We start from the raw sequence: 19106 nt of genomic DNA, 5'->3' as shown, positions 1-19106 counted from the left end.
TAAGTGTTTGCAATCCTGTTTGAATTTTACATATTTCATTCACTTCTCCATCATGCATGATTAACTTAGAACGTTTTCCATGTTTCTAATGATGTTACCTGGGATATGGGTTTTTGGGATGGTGGAAATTAGCTCCGTCCTCTATAAAATTACCTGCTTACAAATTTTGGTTTTTACTGTTAGCATTGTTTGTTTGTTTACTTCTTATTTGAGTCCTTATGCCCACTTAAGTTGTGCTTCCAACCTTGTATGATTTGCAAGCTAGTTCAGAATCAGACCAGTGTTGGAGTAGCACAGAAGTACCCTGGACCCTAGGCTTATGCAGATGTGTGACGTGTTGATCCAGAACACTGGTACTGGATTCTATTCTGTTCTGGGTTTCTTTTCTCTTTTCCTTCCCTTGTTACTAGCCCTCCCCATTTCCCCCTCTCCCCATGCTTCTAAAGGCAGTTAAGTAATCCCAGGAAGGATGCATGGATCCTTCAGTTGTATGAAATCGTTGTTTTCTGAAATGTCATGGCTCAATTCGTATTTCTGTCTTATTCTTCCAATTGAGATATGTAGTGCTCAGAGCTCATGTATTTGGAAGCTGGAAGAAGGACCCGGACTTTGAAATAGTGTCTTGGTTTCACTGGTTTTTGTTGTTTTTTGTTTTTTAAACTAAAAGTATATGAAGCTTGTGGATTAAACAATAAATTTCTATATTTGAAAAAAAAACTGTTGGCATTCTGTGTGGTTGGGAAAAATCTTGCTAAAAGAATGACATTTTGGATGTGAACTGTTCTGATAATATCAGTTACCCTTTTTTCCAAGTGACGCTATTTTTTCAAGCAATCATGTTTAACCCTTGTAAGTATATAAGTTCAAATGTATGTTCCTCTTCATAAATTTCATTTGTAGTTGTCTACCATTGCTTAGTGTAAACCTCCAATAACTAAGCTTCTTTTTTTTTTAATTTCTGTGTGTGTGTGTGTGTGTGTGTGTGTGTGTGTGGCCAGCCCAGCCCACCAGGGGGCAGGGCTGGCTGGCATGTACTGCTGGGGGATTGAACCGCGGTCCCTGTGCTTTGCTAAGCTTCTTCTAAGTAGGTTCTTTAGACCACTGAGCCATCTCACCAGCCCCAAGCTTCTTAACACTTACATGTTTTATTGTAAGTAGCAAAGATTCAAATTGTTCATTAAATCGCTAACTTTAGATGCCACAATTCCCTTGCAATTTCACTCCAGTATCTTCCACAAATTGCATAACCTCCCTGTAGTCACTTATTTTATCTTCTTGCTACTGTGTTATTACAAGTAAGGTAATAAACATTTTATTTACAGAGAATTTCCTACATTGCTCCTTTCTTTTGTACAGAGTTTTGAAAAAATCATTCAAGTGTATGTATGTTCTGAGATTTTTTTCAAAAAAGACACATTTATTTAGTGTCATGATCAGACTATTACTTTTGGCAATCAACAGCATGGGTGCAAAAAAAGGTCTACATTAAAACCCTTTGTTGGAATGCTTTACACTTTCCATAAAACAGAAACTAAAATAACCTGTTATACAATTAGTCACTAATACAGTCCTGGAGTTTTTTGCCCATATGCATGAGTAGTGTCTAAAACACGACTTCTTTGTAGCAGTTAGGCCTTGCCACCACTGTGCCTGGCTGAGTTCAGTTTACAATTAGTTTACAATCTGTTGTAACCTGTAGCTTCCCTGTCACTTCTCTGCCTCTCCTCTCCTCCTAAGCTTTATTTCCTGGAAGTGTATAAAAGCTTCTGCCACTGCCATAGTTACTGCTGCTGGTGGAGCCACCATAGCCACCTTGATTTCCTGGTTTGGTAAAATGTTGGCCTCCACCACCGTAGGGTCTAGAGCTTCTGCCTCCAAAGTTTACTTCCTTCATGGATCCAAAATATGAAGACTGACTGTTGTAACTGCCAAATTCTTATAACTTCCACCAACCACCACCATAATTGCTTCCATCATTACCAAATCCATTATACCATCTCCACTGCTGCCATATCCACCCCCACCATGGCTGCCACCAAAGCTACCCCGACCACTTGTTTCCTCCACAACTGAAACCGTCATTGCCACCAAAACCACCTCCACTACCACCACCAAAACTTCCAGAACCACTTCGACCTCTTTGGCTAGATGAAGCACTAGCCATCTGCTTCAACATGGCTTTCCTCGCTTAACAATTATAGCTGTTCACAGTGTGGTATTTTTGAATGACAATCTTATCCACAGAATCATTGTCATCAAAGGTTACAAAAGCAAAGCTCCTCTTCTTTGCTCTGCCTCTGTCAGTTATAATTTCAATCACTTTGATTTTTCCATATTGTTCAAAATCTCATAGGTAATGCTCTTCATTATCTTCTGTAATGCCACCGACAAAGGTCTTCTTCACTGTTAAGCAGTCACCTGGTCTTTGAGAATCTTCTCTTGAAACAGCTCTCTTTGGTTCCACAACTGTTCCAACCATTTTGTGTGGCCTTGCATTCATTGCTACACCCACCTCCTCCGCAGTGGCCTAAGTGACAAACCCAAAGCCCGTGGGACTCTAGGAGTTTGGGTCTCTCATTAGCATGCAGTCAGTGAGTGTTCCCCATCGCTCAGAATATCTTCAGGCTCTTATCAGTTGTTTCAAAGCCCAGCCCTCTGATGAAGAGCTTCTGTAGCTGTTCAGGCTCCGTGGGAGACTCGGACATAATAATGATGGCAGTTGGAAGAGAGACTGACGATGCTTCCTCCGAGGTGTCCACCAGCAGAAAGGAATAAGATACTCTGAGATTTTTATTCATAGCATCCAATTTATTTCCATAACACCTCATTGTAGTGTCCCACTTGCTAGCAGTTAGTGACTCTTTTAGGAATAGTGAAAAAAAAACACCTTTAATCCACTCTCTGTAAATCTGAAGATGTGACATTTATATACGTAGTAAACTTTTATGTCTCGTTAAAATTTAGTGAACCCTGTATGCTAATCATTAAATAAAGTATAACCTAAATAACTAGTGATGTACTGTTTTCTCTCATAATTTCTCAAATTACTAAAGTCAACAAAGCATGAGGGGATTTTGGATATAGCTCAGTGGCAAAGCACATCCCTAGCATGCTTGAAGTACTGAGTTATCCCCAGCTCTACAAAACACTACACATTCCATAACTATGCATAGAGAGCTACTAAAATATTTCCTTTTGCTGCATGTTTCTAAAATCAAAACTAAAGAAATAAAAATAGCCAGACATGATGTTATAGACCTATATTCCACATTTTGGGAGATTCAGGCAGGAGGATCACCATGAGTTCAAGTCACCTTGGACTACATAGCAAGACCCTGTCTCAAAAAGAGAAGAGAAATAAAATAATGGAAAACGACATCATATGTGATGGTTAAATAAGACTACAAGAGATGTCTGATGTTTTTATAAAGTCACTGAAATACTGTCTGCTCTTTCTATTACTTCAGCTGACTGTTTCGTACCCATTGCTTAAGGCTTTGCATTTCCTTTGGTACTTCATTCATTAAATGCTGAAAATATTGTCGCGTGCCTATTTTGTGAATGTTGCTGAAGGAAACAGTCACAGGTGTATATCATGTGGATTAGAATCTTCTGTTTACAAAATTCATCAGCAAATTTTATGCCGAAGTTCCAAACCATTCTATTTTACAGAAAGGTAAGACTATCTCCTGAACACAAGGTATCTTTTTGCAGTAGATTTAAAAATAGTCCCACATTCTGAAGGATGAAAGCAGGTAAAGAACCATCTCTTCATGGGTGAGCACCAGAACTGGACTTAGAAGATAAGGCTCACTACTGACTTTTCACCATCATTTTCCTCCACTCTTCAAGTTCACTCTTCTTGCGGAAGTGGATGTGCTACACAGACACAACACACTACACACACAAAAAAAGAAGTCTACAGTGTGTGAACAATGAAAAACTGAAATCAAGTATTAAAAAGTGCCAAAAATCACCACTTTCCTGAGAAATAAATACCTTACAGTTTAACATACATAGAAATTTGGATCATTCCTGGATTTTCACTGCAAGTTAAACAACGGGATTCTGAATTTTAGTCTATTTGGGAACAATAAAATTACGAACACCAGAAGGGTAAAAAGAATACATTGCAATAACAGGTTAGGACTCTGAGCGTCGCTGTTCACCAATCCGGGGGAAAAAGACGACCCGAAATACCAGAACGAGATTTCTGCAGCACAAAGCCACTGGTTCTGGGGCTTTAGGAAAGCTTCAGCCTGGAATCCCCCGAGCCCCAGTATCCTATGGCCAAAGCACATCATTCGGGAACCCAGCGGTCATAAGGCTCCTTGGGACTACACGGAGAAACACGCCAGCTCAGGATATCCGCAGCGGAAAGGCAATGGCGGCTCCTCTTCACTCACCAGGCTACAAAGGACTGCTCTGCATCTGTATACTCCTAGGCGCTCTGTGGGAAACCCGGGCAGAACAGATCCGCTACTCGGTGCCCGAGGAGCTGGAGAAAGGCTCTGTGGTGGGCAGCATCGCCAAGGACTTGGGGCTGGAGCCCCAGAAGCTGGCTGACCGCGGAGTCCGCATCGTCTCCAGAGGTAAGACTCAGCTCTTTGCTCTGAATCCGCGGAGCGGCAGCTTGGTCACGGCAGGCAGGATAGACCGAGAGGAGCTCTGTGACCGAGCTCCAAAGTGTGTGGCAAACCTAGAGATTCTCCTAGAGGATAAAGTAAAAATCTTTGAAATAGAAGTGGAAATAATCGATATTAATGATAACTCACCCACCTTTGCAACAGACCAGAGGGAAATAAAAGTTCTTGAGAATGAAAATCCCGGGACAAGATTTCCTCTCCCAGAGGCTTTCGATCCAGATATAGGAATAAATTCGCTGCAGGGTTACAAGCTCAGCTCCAATACTCACTTCTCTCTGGATGTGCAAAGCGGGGCAGATGGGATTAAGTACCCAGAGCTGGTGCTGGAGCGAGCCCTAGACCACGAGGAAGAGGCAGTACACCACCTCGTACTCACCGCCTTGGATGGAGGAGACCCAGTGCGCTCTAGCACTGCCAGGATCCATGTAACACTTATAGATATCAATGACAATGCTCCTGTCTTTACTCAGCCTGAGTACCTTGTAAGTGTTCATGAGAACTTGCCCATTGGCACTCGGCTCCTCACGATAAGAGCCACTGATCCAGATGAAGGACCCAATGGAGAAGTGACATATTCCTTCCGGAATGTAGGAGACAAAATATCCCAGCTATTTCAGTTAAATTCTATGAGTGGGGACCTAACAGTAGCGAGAGATCTAGATTACGAAGATTCAGGGTTCCATGCCATAGATGTAGAAGCCCACGATGGGCCTGGTCTCCTGGCCAGAAGTAAGGTTCTGGTGACAGTTCTGGATGTGAATGACAATGCTCCAGAAGTCACAGTTACCTCTCTCCTTAGCTCAGTTCAAGAAAATTCTTCCCCAGGTACAGTAATTGCCCTGTTCAATGTGCATGACAGTGACTCAGGAGAGAATGGCCTTGTCACTTGTTCTATTCAGGATAATCTGCCCTTCAGGCTTGAAAAGACCTACGGAAATTATCATCGGTTGCTGATACACAGAACTTTGGACAGGGAAGAGGTCTCAGAATATAACATTACAGTAACGGCCACAGACCACGGAACTCCGCCACTGTCTACAGACACTCACATCTCACTGCAGGTGGTGGACATCAATGACAACCCGCCTATGTTCACTCATGTCTCCTCCTCTGCCTCCATTGAGGAGAACAATCCCAGAGGAGCCTCCATCTTGTCCCTCACAGCCCAGGATCCTGACAGTGGTGAGAATGCCCAAGTCACCTACTCCCTGGCTGAGGACACCATCCAGGGGGCGCCTCTGTCCTCCTATGTCTCCATCAACTCCAACACTGGTGTCCTGTACGCACTGCGTTCCTTTGATTATGAGCAGTTCCGAGATCTGCAGCTGCTGGTGACTGCCAGGGACAGCGGGCATCCTCCACTCAGCACCAACATGTCGCTTAACCTGTTTGTGCTGGACCAGAACGACAACACACCCGAGATCCTGTACCCCGCTCCCCCCACTGACGGCTCCACCGGCGTGGAGCTGGCACCCCGATCTGCGGAGCCTGGATACCTGGTGACCAAGGTGGTGGCAGTGGACAGAGACTCGGGTCAGAACGCCTGGCTGTCCTACCGCCTGCTCAAAGCCAGCGAACCAGGGCTCTTCTCAGTGGGGCTACACACGGGGGAAGTGCGCACAGCAAGAGCCCTGCTGGACAGAGATGCCCTCAAACAGAGCCTGGTGGTGGCTGTGCAGGACCATGGCCAGCCCCCTCTCTCTGCCACTGTCACTCTCACCATCGCTGTGGCTGACAGCATCCCGGATGTCCTGACAGACCTGGGCAGCGCCAGGACCCCCGCAGACCCCAGTGATTCAGACCTCACGCTCTACCTGGTGGTGGCTGTGGCTGCTGTCTCCTGTGTCTTCCTGGCCTTTGTCATCGTGCTGCTGGCGCTCAGGGTGCGGCGCTGGCACACGACTCGCCTGCTTCAGTCTGCCAGGGCTGGGTTGGCTGGGATGCCCACCTCACACTTTGTGGGCGTGGACGGGGTGCAGGCTTTCCTGCAGACCTATTCGCATGAGGTGTCCCTCACCGCGGACTCTCGGAAGAGCCACCTGATCTTCCCACAGCCCAACTATGCTGACACGCTCATCAGCCAGGAGAGCTGTGGGAAAAGCGAGCCTCTTCTGATCACTCAGGACTTACTTGAAACAAAAGAAGACCCCAATCTTGTTCAGGTGAGTCCATGTTTTATACATCTTATGACTGCAAGATATAGGCACAAGCTTTCTAAATGTCTCCAGTTGAATAAGGTGTGTAATCTGGTACATAATTTTACCTCTTTGTCCATAATTTCTTGCTTTACTGCGTGGAGCAATGGTAGTCACTTACATGTATTACACAAAAAACATTATTGTTTTTCTCTTTAGGGATGATAAGAGTTGAACAAAAGAACTGGAACCCCAACCATGGGATGTACTAGACAAATACTCTACCACTCAGCCACAATTCCAGACCTACTTGTTCATTCTCCTTTTTAGTCTTCTCCTTCTTATGCTTTCAACAGAAATTTGTTATTTTTATACATCTAAATTATTCACATTTTAAAATGGTATTTTCCTATGTGCAGTTTTTTGTTTTTGTTTGTTTGTTTGTTTGTTTTTTGGTGGTTTTTTTTTTTTTGCTTACTTAAAAGCCAACTCTGGACCTCACACTTCCCAGAAATATTGAAAGGATAGATTAGACTTGTAAAATAGAAAGCAGTTGCATGAATTCTTATTTATAGCATTCTTTCTTGTGCTCATGTTGAACTAAGTGTGGGTATTTTTAAATTTCCTCCTTTTACATTCAACTATGCTTTCCTTTAAGTTTTTTTTTTTCCTGGACAGAAAGGCAGTGGCAGTTTATTGAAAAATATGAAGTTTAGATGTAATTTGAACAGAAATATTTTCTCAGTGGACTGGTATACTTCAAATATTTACTTATCTGGCCTGGTGAGATGGCTCAGTGGTCTAAAGCACCTACTTAGAAGTAAGCTTAGCAAAGCACAGGGACTGCAGTTCAATCCCCCAGCACCACATGCCAGCCAGCCCTGCCGCCTGGTGGGCTGAGCTGGCCACACACTAAATAAAGAAATTAATAATAATAATAATAATAATAATAATAATATAAATTAAATTTAAAAAATATTTACTTATCTAATCTGAGCTATACTGGAAATAACTTGGTATGATTCTTTTGGTTTACTTTCATGATTACCAAAAATATTGCTCATTTTAGTTCACTTAGAATTAGGTTAGTTGTAGGGTTCATTTTGTTTTCTAAGTTACTCATCATGGCATCTCTATTGAGTTCCACTTTGATTTGTAAAGAGAACCTAACTTCTTCACATCTTATGGTTTTCATCAGGTCAGTCTCCGATAAAGTTTGGGTCAGTTCTGGGCTTCTGTGACTCCTGCCACTTAGTAACTTGGCTTCATTCCTATCCATTGATGCCCCTACAAAGTAATCTGACACAGGTCTGTCCCTGTGCTGCCCTGGAATGATCTGATACAGGATAAAGTATTTTGTGTACGAGGAACATGCAGCTCTCGTTCTTTGTGCCTTCTTATAGTTCTGTGAGTTACCTCAGAATTCAGGAATGCCTGTGTCTACACAAGTTTTCTTTTCTTGGTGATTCAAAAGTGTATCTTTGGATCAATCCACCTTACAAGAGTTATAGTTTGTTCACAGTCTTCTGTGGTGATTGAACCTTAGAAGCTGCAGTGCAGTAACAAACTGAAGAGGAATGAGGTGTGAGGCACTTAGCAGACGGGCAAAGGAGCTGGAAAATAGCAAGGGAATATTAAACGACAACTTATAACTGAGGTGAGATTATTTAAAATACTAAGGTATTGAAATATAATTTGGAGTTATTCAGTAGGCCTAAAATTGGTCAACCATATTCAGATTCCAGCATTAAGAATATATTTCAGGCCATGGAGATAGCTCAGTAGAATGAATGTCTGCCTGGCGAGTGCAGGGTTCTGAGTTCAATCCCTGGTACCACCAAAAAAAAAAAAGAATATATTTCAGAATCATAGTGGTATGTACTCTAATACCTAAGGGTCGCAATAATGCATAACCTATTATAATAAGGAAAAATGTTTTCATTCAAAGGGCACTGATTTTCTTTTAGCAAATATTTCTGATTGAACAAGTTATTCATATCCATATAATGATTCCTACGTAGCTATTAGAAATATTCTTTATGTACTGAGAAATTACTTTATGTACTGAGAAATTTCTTTATGTACTGATTCAAAATTATATTCAAAGATAAGATTCCCTACTATACATGAAGCAGAGTCCATAACATATATATTGTGTGCGTCTATTTGCCTCAAAAGGAAGAATGACATTTATAAAATCTGCCACACTCTACAAAACATATCTGGAAAAATATACAAGACGGGTAAGTTTTTCCTCGAGAAAATATGTCACATAATTAAGGGATGCTAGTTTAGAACATATGGTATAAATATTTTTTTATTTTCATATATACTTTTTAAATTTGGAACAAGATAAATATACTAGTTCTTTAAAAACAAATAAATATTTTTTTATAAATTGAAAAAAGCTTTTCAGACTTTTTTAAACGTGCAGTTTCCTGAGAAAACCTCTAAGCGTCGCTATAGGTCAAAAGAAGGAGGACTACATGGGAGACTCCTTTGGGAGACTGGGAGGGTAACTTCCTGCTTAACCGAATCACTCAGAACAGACCGGTAAGAATTCTGATGCGGAAAACACAGTCAGGAAAAGTCACCCTACCTGGGAGTCAGTCATCCACAGGGAGCTGATTCTTCTTATCCACAAGAAGCAGCAGCAGAAGGAGGCAGAAAATGAAAAGAAGAGCCGAGGTGAGCAGCCAGGCGCTGTGGCTGCAGGTAATGTTGTCCTTCCTGCTCTCTTTGCTCTGCCGGGCTCTCCCAGACCAGATCCGCTATACGATTCCAGAGGAGCTGGCCAAGAAGTCCGTGGTAGGAAACCTCGCCAAAGACCTGGGGCTCCATGTCCAAGACTTGTCTGCACGGAAGCTGCGGGTCAGTGCAGAGAAGGAATACTTTACTGTAAATACAGACAGCGGGGACTTGCTTGTGAATGACAGAATAGACCGAGAGCAGATTTGTGGGAAACAGCTTCTGTGTGTCGTGGATTTTGATGTTGTCGCTGAAAATCCATTGAATATTTTCCACGTAGAAGCAATTGTTCAGGATATAAATGATAACACTCCACTATTCAAACACAGTAAGATTGATTTAAAAATTGGAGAATCCACTAAGCCAGGTAAAACATTTCCTCTAGATCCAGCCCTGGATTCAGATGCTGGGATTAACTCACTGCAAAGATATCTTCTTCACGACAATGAGTACTTTGATCTTGCAGAGAAACAGACTTCCAATGGACATAAATATCCTGAGTTGATCCTGAAACATTCTCTGGACAGAGAAGAGCATAATTTTCATCAATTGGTCCTCACTGCTGTGGATGGGGGAAACCCACCTCGGAGCAGCACCACCCAAATCCAAATTCAAGTCACTGATGTCAATGACAACCCTCCAGTGTTCAGCCAGGAAGTGTACAGGGTCACATTGCCAGAGAAGGTTCCCCCGGGTTTCTCAGTGCTTCAGGTGACAGCCACCGACCAGGATGAGGGCATTAATGCAGAGATCAGCTACTCCTTTCACAATGTGGACGAAGAGGTGGAACGGTTTTTCAACTTAGATGAAAGAACAGGAGAGATCATGACAAAGGATCATCTGGATTTTGAAATTGCTAATAGTTACACCCTGAACATTGAAGCAAAAGATCCTGGAGATCTTGCATCCCATTGCAGTGTTCTAGTTGAAATTCTTGATGAGAATGATTGTGCACCTGAGGTGATTGTGACTTCAGTATTTACTCCACTACCAGAAGATTCACCTCCAGAGACAGTGGTCGCCTTGATTAAAGCAAGAGATAGAGACTCCGGAGAAAACGGCGATGTTTACTGCCACATCTCAGAAAATACAGGGTTTCTGCTGAAATCTTCTACAAAGAACTATTACAAGCTAGTGACAGACAGGGCTCTGGACCGAGAGGAGATCTCTGAGTACAACATCACCATCACAGCCACTGACAGGGGCAAGCTGCCCCTGTCCTCCAGCACAAGCATCATCCTGCACATCTCAGATGTCAATGACAACGCACCGGTTTTCCAGCAGACTTCCTACATGGTCCACGTAGCTGAGAACAACCTTCCTGGGGTCTCCATTGCGCAAGTCAGAGCCTCTGATCCTGACCTGGGATCCAATGGCCAAGTCTCCTACTCCATTGTGACCAGTGATCTGGAGCCTAGAGCGTTGTTGTCCTACGTGTCCGTGAGCGCACAGAGCGGGGTGGTGTTTGCCCAGCGCGCCTTCGACCACGAGCAGCTGCGCGCCTTCCAGCTCACGCTGGAGGTCCACCACCACTGCTAGCCCGCGCTCAGCGTCAACGTGAACCTGCAAGTGCTGGTGGGGGACCGCAATGACAACGCGCCGCGGGTGCTGTACCCTGCTCTGGGGCCCGACGGCTCAGCGGTCTTCGACACGGTGCCGCGCGCCGCCGAGCCCGGCTACCTGGTCACCAAGGTGGTGGCTGTGGACAATGACTCGGGACACAATGCGTGGCTGTCCTACCACGTGCTGCAGGCCAGCGACCCTGGGCTCTTCAGCCTGGGGGTGCGCACTGGCGAGGTGCGCACTGCTTGCGCCTTAGGCGATAAAGACGCTGCCCGACACCGCCTGCTGGTCACTGTGCGTGACGGAGGACAGCCTCCTCTTTCGGCTACAGCCACGTTGCACCTCATTTTCGCGGACAGCCTGCAAGAGGTCTTGCCGGACCTCAGTGAAGGGCCTGTGCCCTCTGACCCCCAGGAGGAGCTGCAGTTTTACCTGGTGGTGGCTTTGGCCTTGATCTCTGTGCTCTTCCTCCTCGCTGTGATTCTAGTGGTTGCTCTGCGTCTGCGCCACTCCTCCAGCGAAGCTGCTTGGAGCTGTTTGCAGCCTGGCTTCAGCTCTAAGTCTGGATCTGGGATTCACCCCAATTACAGTGAAGGGACGTTGCCCTATTCCTACAAAATGTGCGTTGCCTCACAATCAGCTAAAACAGAGTTTAATTTTATTAACGTGACACCGGAAATGGCCCCTCCTCGGGATCTCCTCTGTGAAGATGCTTCTTGGGCTCAAAGTACAAATCATGGAGACACTGGAGTGTCCTTTGCCTCCGACGTTATTTTAAAGGTGAGTTTTAATTCAATTCATTTACTTTCACATGGGGTTTCAAATAGTCTTAACAGGACCGGGGAGATGGCTCAGTGGAATAAGTGCTTCCCTGCCAAGCGCAAGGGTCTAAGTTCAATTCCCGGTTCCACCACAAAAAAAAAAAATAATAATAAATCTTTAGATATTTACAAAGCGTCTTAACACATCATATAATTGGAGTAGAGGCTATATTACATTTTCATTCTCTTTTGTATTAGTTTTGTACAATGTTCCATCTTAATTTTTTCATCTTATCTAACCAAATCTTAAATACAAGCTATCTGAAGTGAGCTCTTTATTCCTCCATAATTACACTCGTACTTTTGCTTTCTCGTGTATGCATTCCTCTCTTCTAAAGTTTTGTCCCTATTGGGACTTTAAATGCTATGTTTCACCTTTGAGGTCTTTCTTAAAGTTTTAGTTTTACTTTCTTTAACATTCACAGTGCTTGAGGGTAAAGAGAGTCTTCATTGTAATATTCAGGAGAAACTGGGGTGGCGTGGTACCCAGGGCCTTGAGTTGTTTACAAGAGAGCTTGGGAAGGACATTACTTGTTCTGTTCCACTGACTTGAAGATCAACTCCTGCCACATGTTAAAAATTGCATTGGCCTAGTTTATAGTCTGGTGCCAGAGCTCCTGCATGGCAAGCATGAGTTTGTGAGTTTGACTACGGTAACCCCCCCCAAAAAAAAATCTGCATGTCTTGGGATTACATATCTATTTTTAAAGGATGGGCAGTTGTGAGATCTGAGGTGTTTGCTGTGAAAAGTACATTTTTAAAAATCTCTTTTGAGACAGGGTCTCACTTTGTAGCCCAGGCTGGCTTTGAACTTGCAGTGATCCTCCTGTCTCAGCCTCTTGAACTAGGATTACAGGCATGTGCCACCAAACCTAGCAAATAAGTACATTTTAATAAATGTGAGAAATCATTTTCCTCATGCATATTAATCAGTTGCTCTTGAGAAAAGTTGCACATTGATAAAAATTTACAACCTATATTTATGTCATTGTCTACAAAATATTTCCTTTAAAATTTATTTTGAATTTTAAAATTATATAAAATATCTTTATTTTAAATTTTTTCCTGTCAAAGTATCATTAAGTTAAACTCACTTTTCTCACCTGATAGACTCTTTTCTCAAATGTCCATTTTTTTCAGCTATGAAGGTTCCTTTATTTTCTTTTTTTTTTCTAATTTATTTGTGTGTGTGTGTGTGTGTGTGTGTGTGTGTGTGTGTGGCCAGCTCAGCCCACCAGGGGGCAGGGCTGGCTAACATGTGGTGCTGGGGGACTGAACCGTGGTCTCTGTGCTCTGCCAAGCTTGTTCTAAGTAGGTGCTCCAGACCACTGAGCCATCTCACCAGGCCCCTTTATTTTCATATATAGGTCATAACACTAAATATCCACCTCAACAACAATAAAACATCAAGGCTTACTTACCCATATAGATCACAAGCTGCCTGTCCCCCACCATCACTATATGGATTCCCACCACGAGTTGTCACTGCAAGAGGTCTAACTACAAGTATTTGAATATGGTGATAGCAAAATATAAATAATGCACAGTTTACCCAACTCAAACTCTCAGATTAAGATGATACCATGTTTTTAGATGGAAAATCTGAAATTTCTCAAAGATGTCACAAGAAACAAAAAACTGTATTTTTCTGCATATGACAGCTAATATAATTTGTATAAATCAGACCTAGTTTCAAAGATATACTCAGAGCTCCGTGTGTTTTGCTGGTACCCTTATATACAAGTGCAGCTTCTGTACCTACAATAAAAAGATAAAATCTTAAAACCATCAGCAGTAAGAACTCCAATGCCCTGATTAAACAGACATAATATGGTTAAAAGGGATGCAGAGACATAGGCTCAATGGCACATAAAATAAAACACTTCTAAAGAAGTAAAGAAACAACTATACTGATCTCAAGGTTTATGGAAGTCTTTCATTATGAGAATTAAATCTGGGCTGGGGAGAGAGCTCAGTGGAATAAGTGCTTCCCTGGCAAGCGCAAGGGTCTGAGTTCAATCCCCGGTTCCGCAAAAAAAAAAAAAAAAAGAGAATTAAATCTTAGGAACAAACAATGTCATAAAGTAACACATTAAAAATGGGGCAAAAATATTGGAAATAAAAATACAAGTTTACAGGAAATAAAAATAGAATTGGTGTAGTAACTTGTTAAGGCGCTGAGCGTCGCTGTTCACCAAAGTGGGAAAGAAGCTGTCGCGGAAGAGACTGGACTCTGCCCCTTCCAAATCTAACGCGGACCAGATAGGCTCCTGGGAAAAGCTGCCCACCTCAGTTCTGCCTCAGAATACGCTCCCCCTCGGCTTTAGAGAAATAAGGAAACTGCAGGCCGAACCAGGAATAACAGAAAACCGAGGGAAGAGGAAGTAATGGCGGGGCCCCTGAGGCTCCAGGGCTGCGGAGTCGTGCTTCTGTTCTTCATGCTTGTGGGGACCCTGTGCGAGCTAGGAAACGGGCAGATCCACTACTCAGTGCGCGAGGAGCTGGACAAAGGCTCTTTCGTGGGCAACATCTCCAGGGACCTGGGGCTGGAGCCCCGCGAGCTGGCGGAGCGCGGAGTCCGCATCATCTCCAGAGGTAGGGCGCAGCTTTTCTCTCTGAACCCGCGCAGCGGCAGCTTGGTCACCGCGGGCAGGATAGACCGGGAGGAGCTGTGCGCCCAGAGCGCGCGGTGTCTGGTGAACTTTAACGTATTGGTTGAGAATAAAATGAAAATTTATGGAGTAGAAGTGGAAATAATTGATATTAATGATAACCTCCCACGATTCCGGGATGAAGAGTTAAAAGTAAAAATTAGTGAAAATGCAGCTGCAGGGACGCGGTTAGTGCTTCCCTTAGCTCGAGATGCAGATGTGGGTGTGAACTCCCTCCAGAGTTACCAGCTCAGTCCCAATATGCATTTCTCTCTGGATGTGAAGAGCGGATCTGATGGGCAAAAGTACCCGGAGCTGGTGTTGGAAAGTCCCCTGGACCGGGAGAAGGAGGCTACTCACGATCTCCTCCTCACAGCTTTAGATGGTGGAGACCCCATCCTCTCTAGCACCACGCGTATTCGCGTGACCGTCCTTGACGCAAATGACAACACACCTTTGTTCACTCAACCTGAATATAGAGTGAGTGTCCCAGAAAATATACCTGTGGGCACTCGATTACTCACACTAACCGCCACGGATGCAGACGAGGGAATTAATGGAAAAGTGACCTACTTTTTTCGAAATGAAGAAGACATAATTTCCAAGACTTTCCTACTTGATTCCAACCTGGGGGAAATCTCAACTGTGAAAGCGCTGGACTATGAAGAATCCACATTCTACCTCATGGAAGTGGTAGCTCAGGATGGAGGTGCCCTTCTGGCCAGTACTAAGGTGCTGGTCACAGTACAGGACATGAATGACAATGCTCCAGAAGTGATACTCACCTCTCTCAGCAGTTCTGTTTCTGAAGACTGTCTTCCTGGAACTATAATTGCACTCTTCAGCGTACACGACAGTGATTCTGGAAAGAACGGCGAGATGTCATGTTCTATCCCCAAGAATTTACCTTTCAAATTGGAAAAGTCAGTTGATAATTACTATCACCTATTAACAACCAGAGCCCTGGACAGAGAAGAGACTTCATATTATAACATCACAGTAACTGTCATTGACAGTGGAACCCCACCCCTGGCAACAGAAAGCCAGATCTCCCTGAAAGTAGCAGATATCAATGACAACCCGCCTGCATTCCTTCATGCTTCCTACACCACCTCCATACCAGAAAACAACCTCAGAGGAGTCTCAATTTTCTCTGTGACTGCCCATGACCCAGACAGTGGAAGCAATGCTCTGGTCACTTACTCTCTGGCTGAATATACAATTGAGGGAGCACCCCTAAGCTCCTATGTCTCCATTAACTCTGACACTGGTGTCCTGTATGCTCTGCAGTCCTTTGACTATGAGCAGTTGAGAGACTTGCAGCTACTGGTGACAGCCAGGGACAATGGGAGCCCTCCACTGAGCACCAATGTGTCACTCAGCTTGTTCGTGCTGGATCAGAATGACAATATCCCTGAAATTTTGTACCCTACCCTTCCTACTGATGGTTCCACTGGAGTAGAACTGACACCTCGCTCAGCAGAGCCTGGATATCTGGTGACAAAAGTGGTGGCAGTGGACAGAGACTCAGGTCAGAATGCCTGGCTCTCCTACCGCCTGCTCAAGGCCAGCGAACCAGGGCTCTTCTCGGTGGGGCTGCACACGGGCGAGGTGCGCACAGCGAGGGCCCTGTTGGACAAAGACATGCTCAAGCAGAGTCTTGTGGTAGCTGTCCAGGACCATGGCCAGCCCCCTCTCTCAGCCACTGTCACTCTTACTGTGGCTGTGGCAGATAGTATTCCAGAGGTCCTAGCTGACTTGGGCAGCATTAGGACCCCTGTTGACCCTGATGATTCAGACCTCACGCTCTATCTCGTGGTGGCCGTGGCTGCTGTCTCCTGTGTTTTCCTGGCTTTTGTCATTGTGCTGCTGGCACTCAGGCTGCGCCGCTGGCACACATCCCGTCTGCTTCAAGCTTCCAGAGGCAGGTTGGCTGGCATGTCCACCTCCCACTTTGTGGGTATGGATGGGGTGCAGGCTTTCCTGCAGACCTATTCCCATGAGGTCTCTCTCACCGCTGACTCTCGGAATAGCCACCTGATCTTCCCCCAGCCCAACTACGCAGACATGCTCATTAGTGGAGAAAGCTGTGAGAAAAGCGAGCCTGTCCTGATACCTGATAAGATAAATGCAAACAAAGAAGAGCCAGGAGTTGCTCAGGTTAGTTTTCTCCTTTAGTATCATTGACTGTGGCATTTTCTTTCCTCAATCATTTTCTGCCACATATTAAATCAATTAATCATATAGGAAATTGTAATTTGCTCTATTTAAAATTAGCTTGGTTTTATTTGATAATCTATGTTTTCTTCTTGCATTTTTTTATTTTTTATGTATTTAGTACAGGGTGTGCAGAGTCACTGATTACACAGATCGGACTCGTACTGATCCTCCTGTCTTTCTCCTCCCAAGGCTGAGATTACAGGTGCATACCACCACACTCAGTCTCAATCACTGTCTCAGCATGCCCCTAGGGTGGGGCCATCATGGCACAGTGGGATCAAACCCAGGGGCTGCACTCTGCCTAAGCGGGCACTTCAGTCTGCAGAGCTATCTGCCTGGCCCTTCTTCTTGTGTTTTTAAATCTTATTTTGGCCTTAACATTTTCTCTGTCTGTGAGTGTTTTAGAAAATCTGATAGCAGTAGTCTTAAATGAAACACATGCCTTAAAAATAATAAATACAATAATTTTATTCAAAGATTTTAATTCGGGACCTATTCTGCTAATAGTTGTTCTATTAATGTACACAGTTAAATATATTGTTCCTTTTCAAATATGTATTTGCCTCAACACCATTAGTGAATGTGCTTTAGAAAGAATATTGTGCAAGATCTATATTTTAGTATATCTGAAGTTTACATAAGAAAATTGCATTACAATACTTGAAAAATCAATAGAGTACAGCAAACATCTGCACAATGAATATCAGAAATGTAAATTAAATTTGTCACAATGATAATGTCTGTAACATTTCAAACTATGAAAACTTTGGGTTAATCTTTGTGATCCATATATATGTGTGTTTTTGGAGAGAAAAAATCAGTAAGAAGGAACCTTAGACTTGTGCTTTGTTCTGTGATGTTATTGAAAGGCTCCAAAAAGTTAGATACTACTACACTCAATCAATATAAAAGTGCCAAATACTTGGCATCTGCTGGCTACATGTAGCTCCTTCACTTATCAGGTCGATATCTACTAAAATGTCTGCCATTAGGGCTGGGGTGATAGCACAGTGGTCTAAGCACCTGGCTGGCAAGCACAAGGATCCGAGTTTGATTCCTGGTATCACATGCTATGTTGGCCCCAAAACCAGGTGTGGTGGTACACATCTGTAATCGCAGTGCTTGGGAGACTGAGACAGGATGATCACTATGAATCTGAACTGCATAGAGAGACCCTGTGACAAATAAATAAATAAATAAATAAATAAATAAATATTTTAAAATTTTTAAATGTCTACATTTAAATAAATGTTTCATTTCTGAAAGTGTTGGTACAATTGTACTTTAGTATAAAATATAAGGTTTGTGCTTGAAAAATCAGTGCAACTTAAGAGTGGCTTGAAACTTTGTTATTCACTTCTTAGGGATGTGTTCATCTTCAGTGACAGACTAATGAAATATTGGTCTATGAGTCTCAAATTCCAGGAGCATGGATTGTATGAGGAAATGTCTACTTGATTCTTTTTCTGCATCTGATTTGTGGGAGATGATTTTCAGATGTTTCTTCATAAAAGACTTTTAATCTTTCAAAATGCATGCCTTCAATACTCTGCACATCACCTGAAAACTATGAATAACAAGGGGAAATGATCATTGGATACTATTAGTGAAGCTATATGATAGGTGGACCACAGGGGAGTTTCACTGACACATTTAGAAACTTAGCAATAGTTGGCTTTTATTTTTAAATGTTTCTTTAAAGGACATCAACTTATATGTAAAATGGAGTAGGCTGGTCTTCTTGTAAAATGTGCAGATTCACTGAATAGCTGATATAACCAAAATAGAAACAAGAGAAGCTGTATGGTAGATGCTGACATCATTCACCTCTATATGAAAATTAACTTCTCCATTTTTTAAATTTTTTTTCTCCATTATTTTTTAAAGAATTGGTTATAGTTTTGGGTATATGCCCTGAGTTAATTTGGAGGAGCAATGGAAAGATATTTTCAACCTCTATAAACTATTCTAGATTTACATTATAAAATACTTCCTCACACAATATCAATATATGTTTATATGTATCATATACTCTTAAGTTATAAATCTTTGGTTGCATATGTATATGGAAAGATAACTTTCCTGTAATGATTGAAATGTTCATACAGTAGTGGAAATGTTCTTTGTGTATGTTTTAGAGTATTCTTTAGTTCACAATGTTTTTATGTTTACATAAAGATTCCAGTGAATAGCTGTCTAGAATCCTGGATACAATTAACAGTTTAAGATGTGTGAACAGAGGGGCCGGGGAAATGTCTCAGTGGAATAAGTGCTTCCCTGGCAAGCACAAGGGTCTGAGTTCAGTCCCCAGTTCCTCAAAAA

General features: G+C 43.1%; 1 protein-coding gene across 3 annotated transcripts in view; it reads left to right on the top strand.

Moving 5' to 3' along the window:
- The first annotated feature begins 4241 nt into the window (after positions 1-4241).
- Positions 4242-19106, top strand: part of LOC101583855 (protocadherin gamma-C4) — a 155941-nt gene continuing 141076 nt past the window's right edge. Inside the window, exons 1-2 of one of the 3 annotated variants that reach the window (XM_023704029.1) lie at positions 4242-6808; positions 9996-11032. In XM_023704029.1, the coding sequence (XP_023559797.1) occupies positions 4385-6808; positions 9996-10034 (2463 nt within the window). In that variant the 5' untranslated portion in view covers positions 4242-4384 and the 3' untranslated portion in view covers positions 10035-11032. Of the gene's footprint in view, positions 6809-9995; positions 11033-14179; positions 16725-19106 lie in introns of those variants that run through there. The other 2 variants (XM_023704021.1, XM_023704026.1) reach the window with 2 other exon arrangements.

Source organism: Octodon degus, unplaced genomic scaffold (assembly GCF_000260255.1).
Source record: "Octodon degus isolate 3935 unplaced genomic scaffold, OctDeg1.0 scaffold00185, whole genome shotgun sequence".
Taxonomy (NCBI): Eukaryota; Metazoa; Chordata; class Mammalia; order Rodentia; family Octodontidae; genus Octodon; species Octodon degus.
Note: the sequence above shows the minus strand (reverse complement) of the source record. Positions and strands in the feature narration are given on the sequence as shown.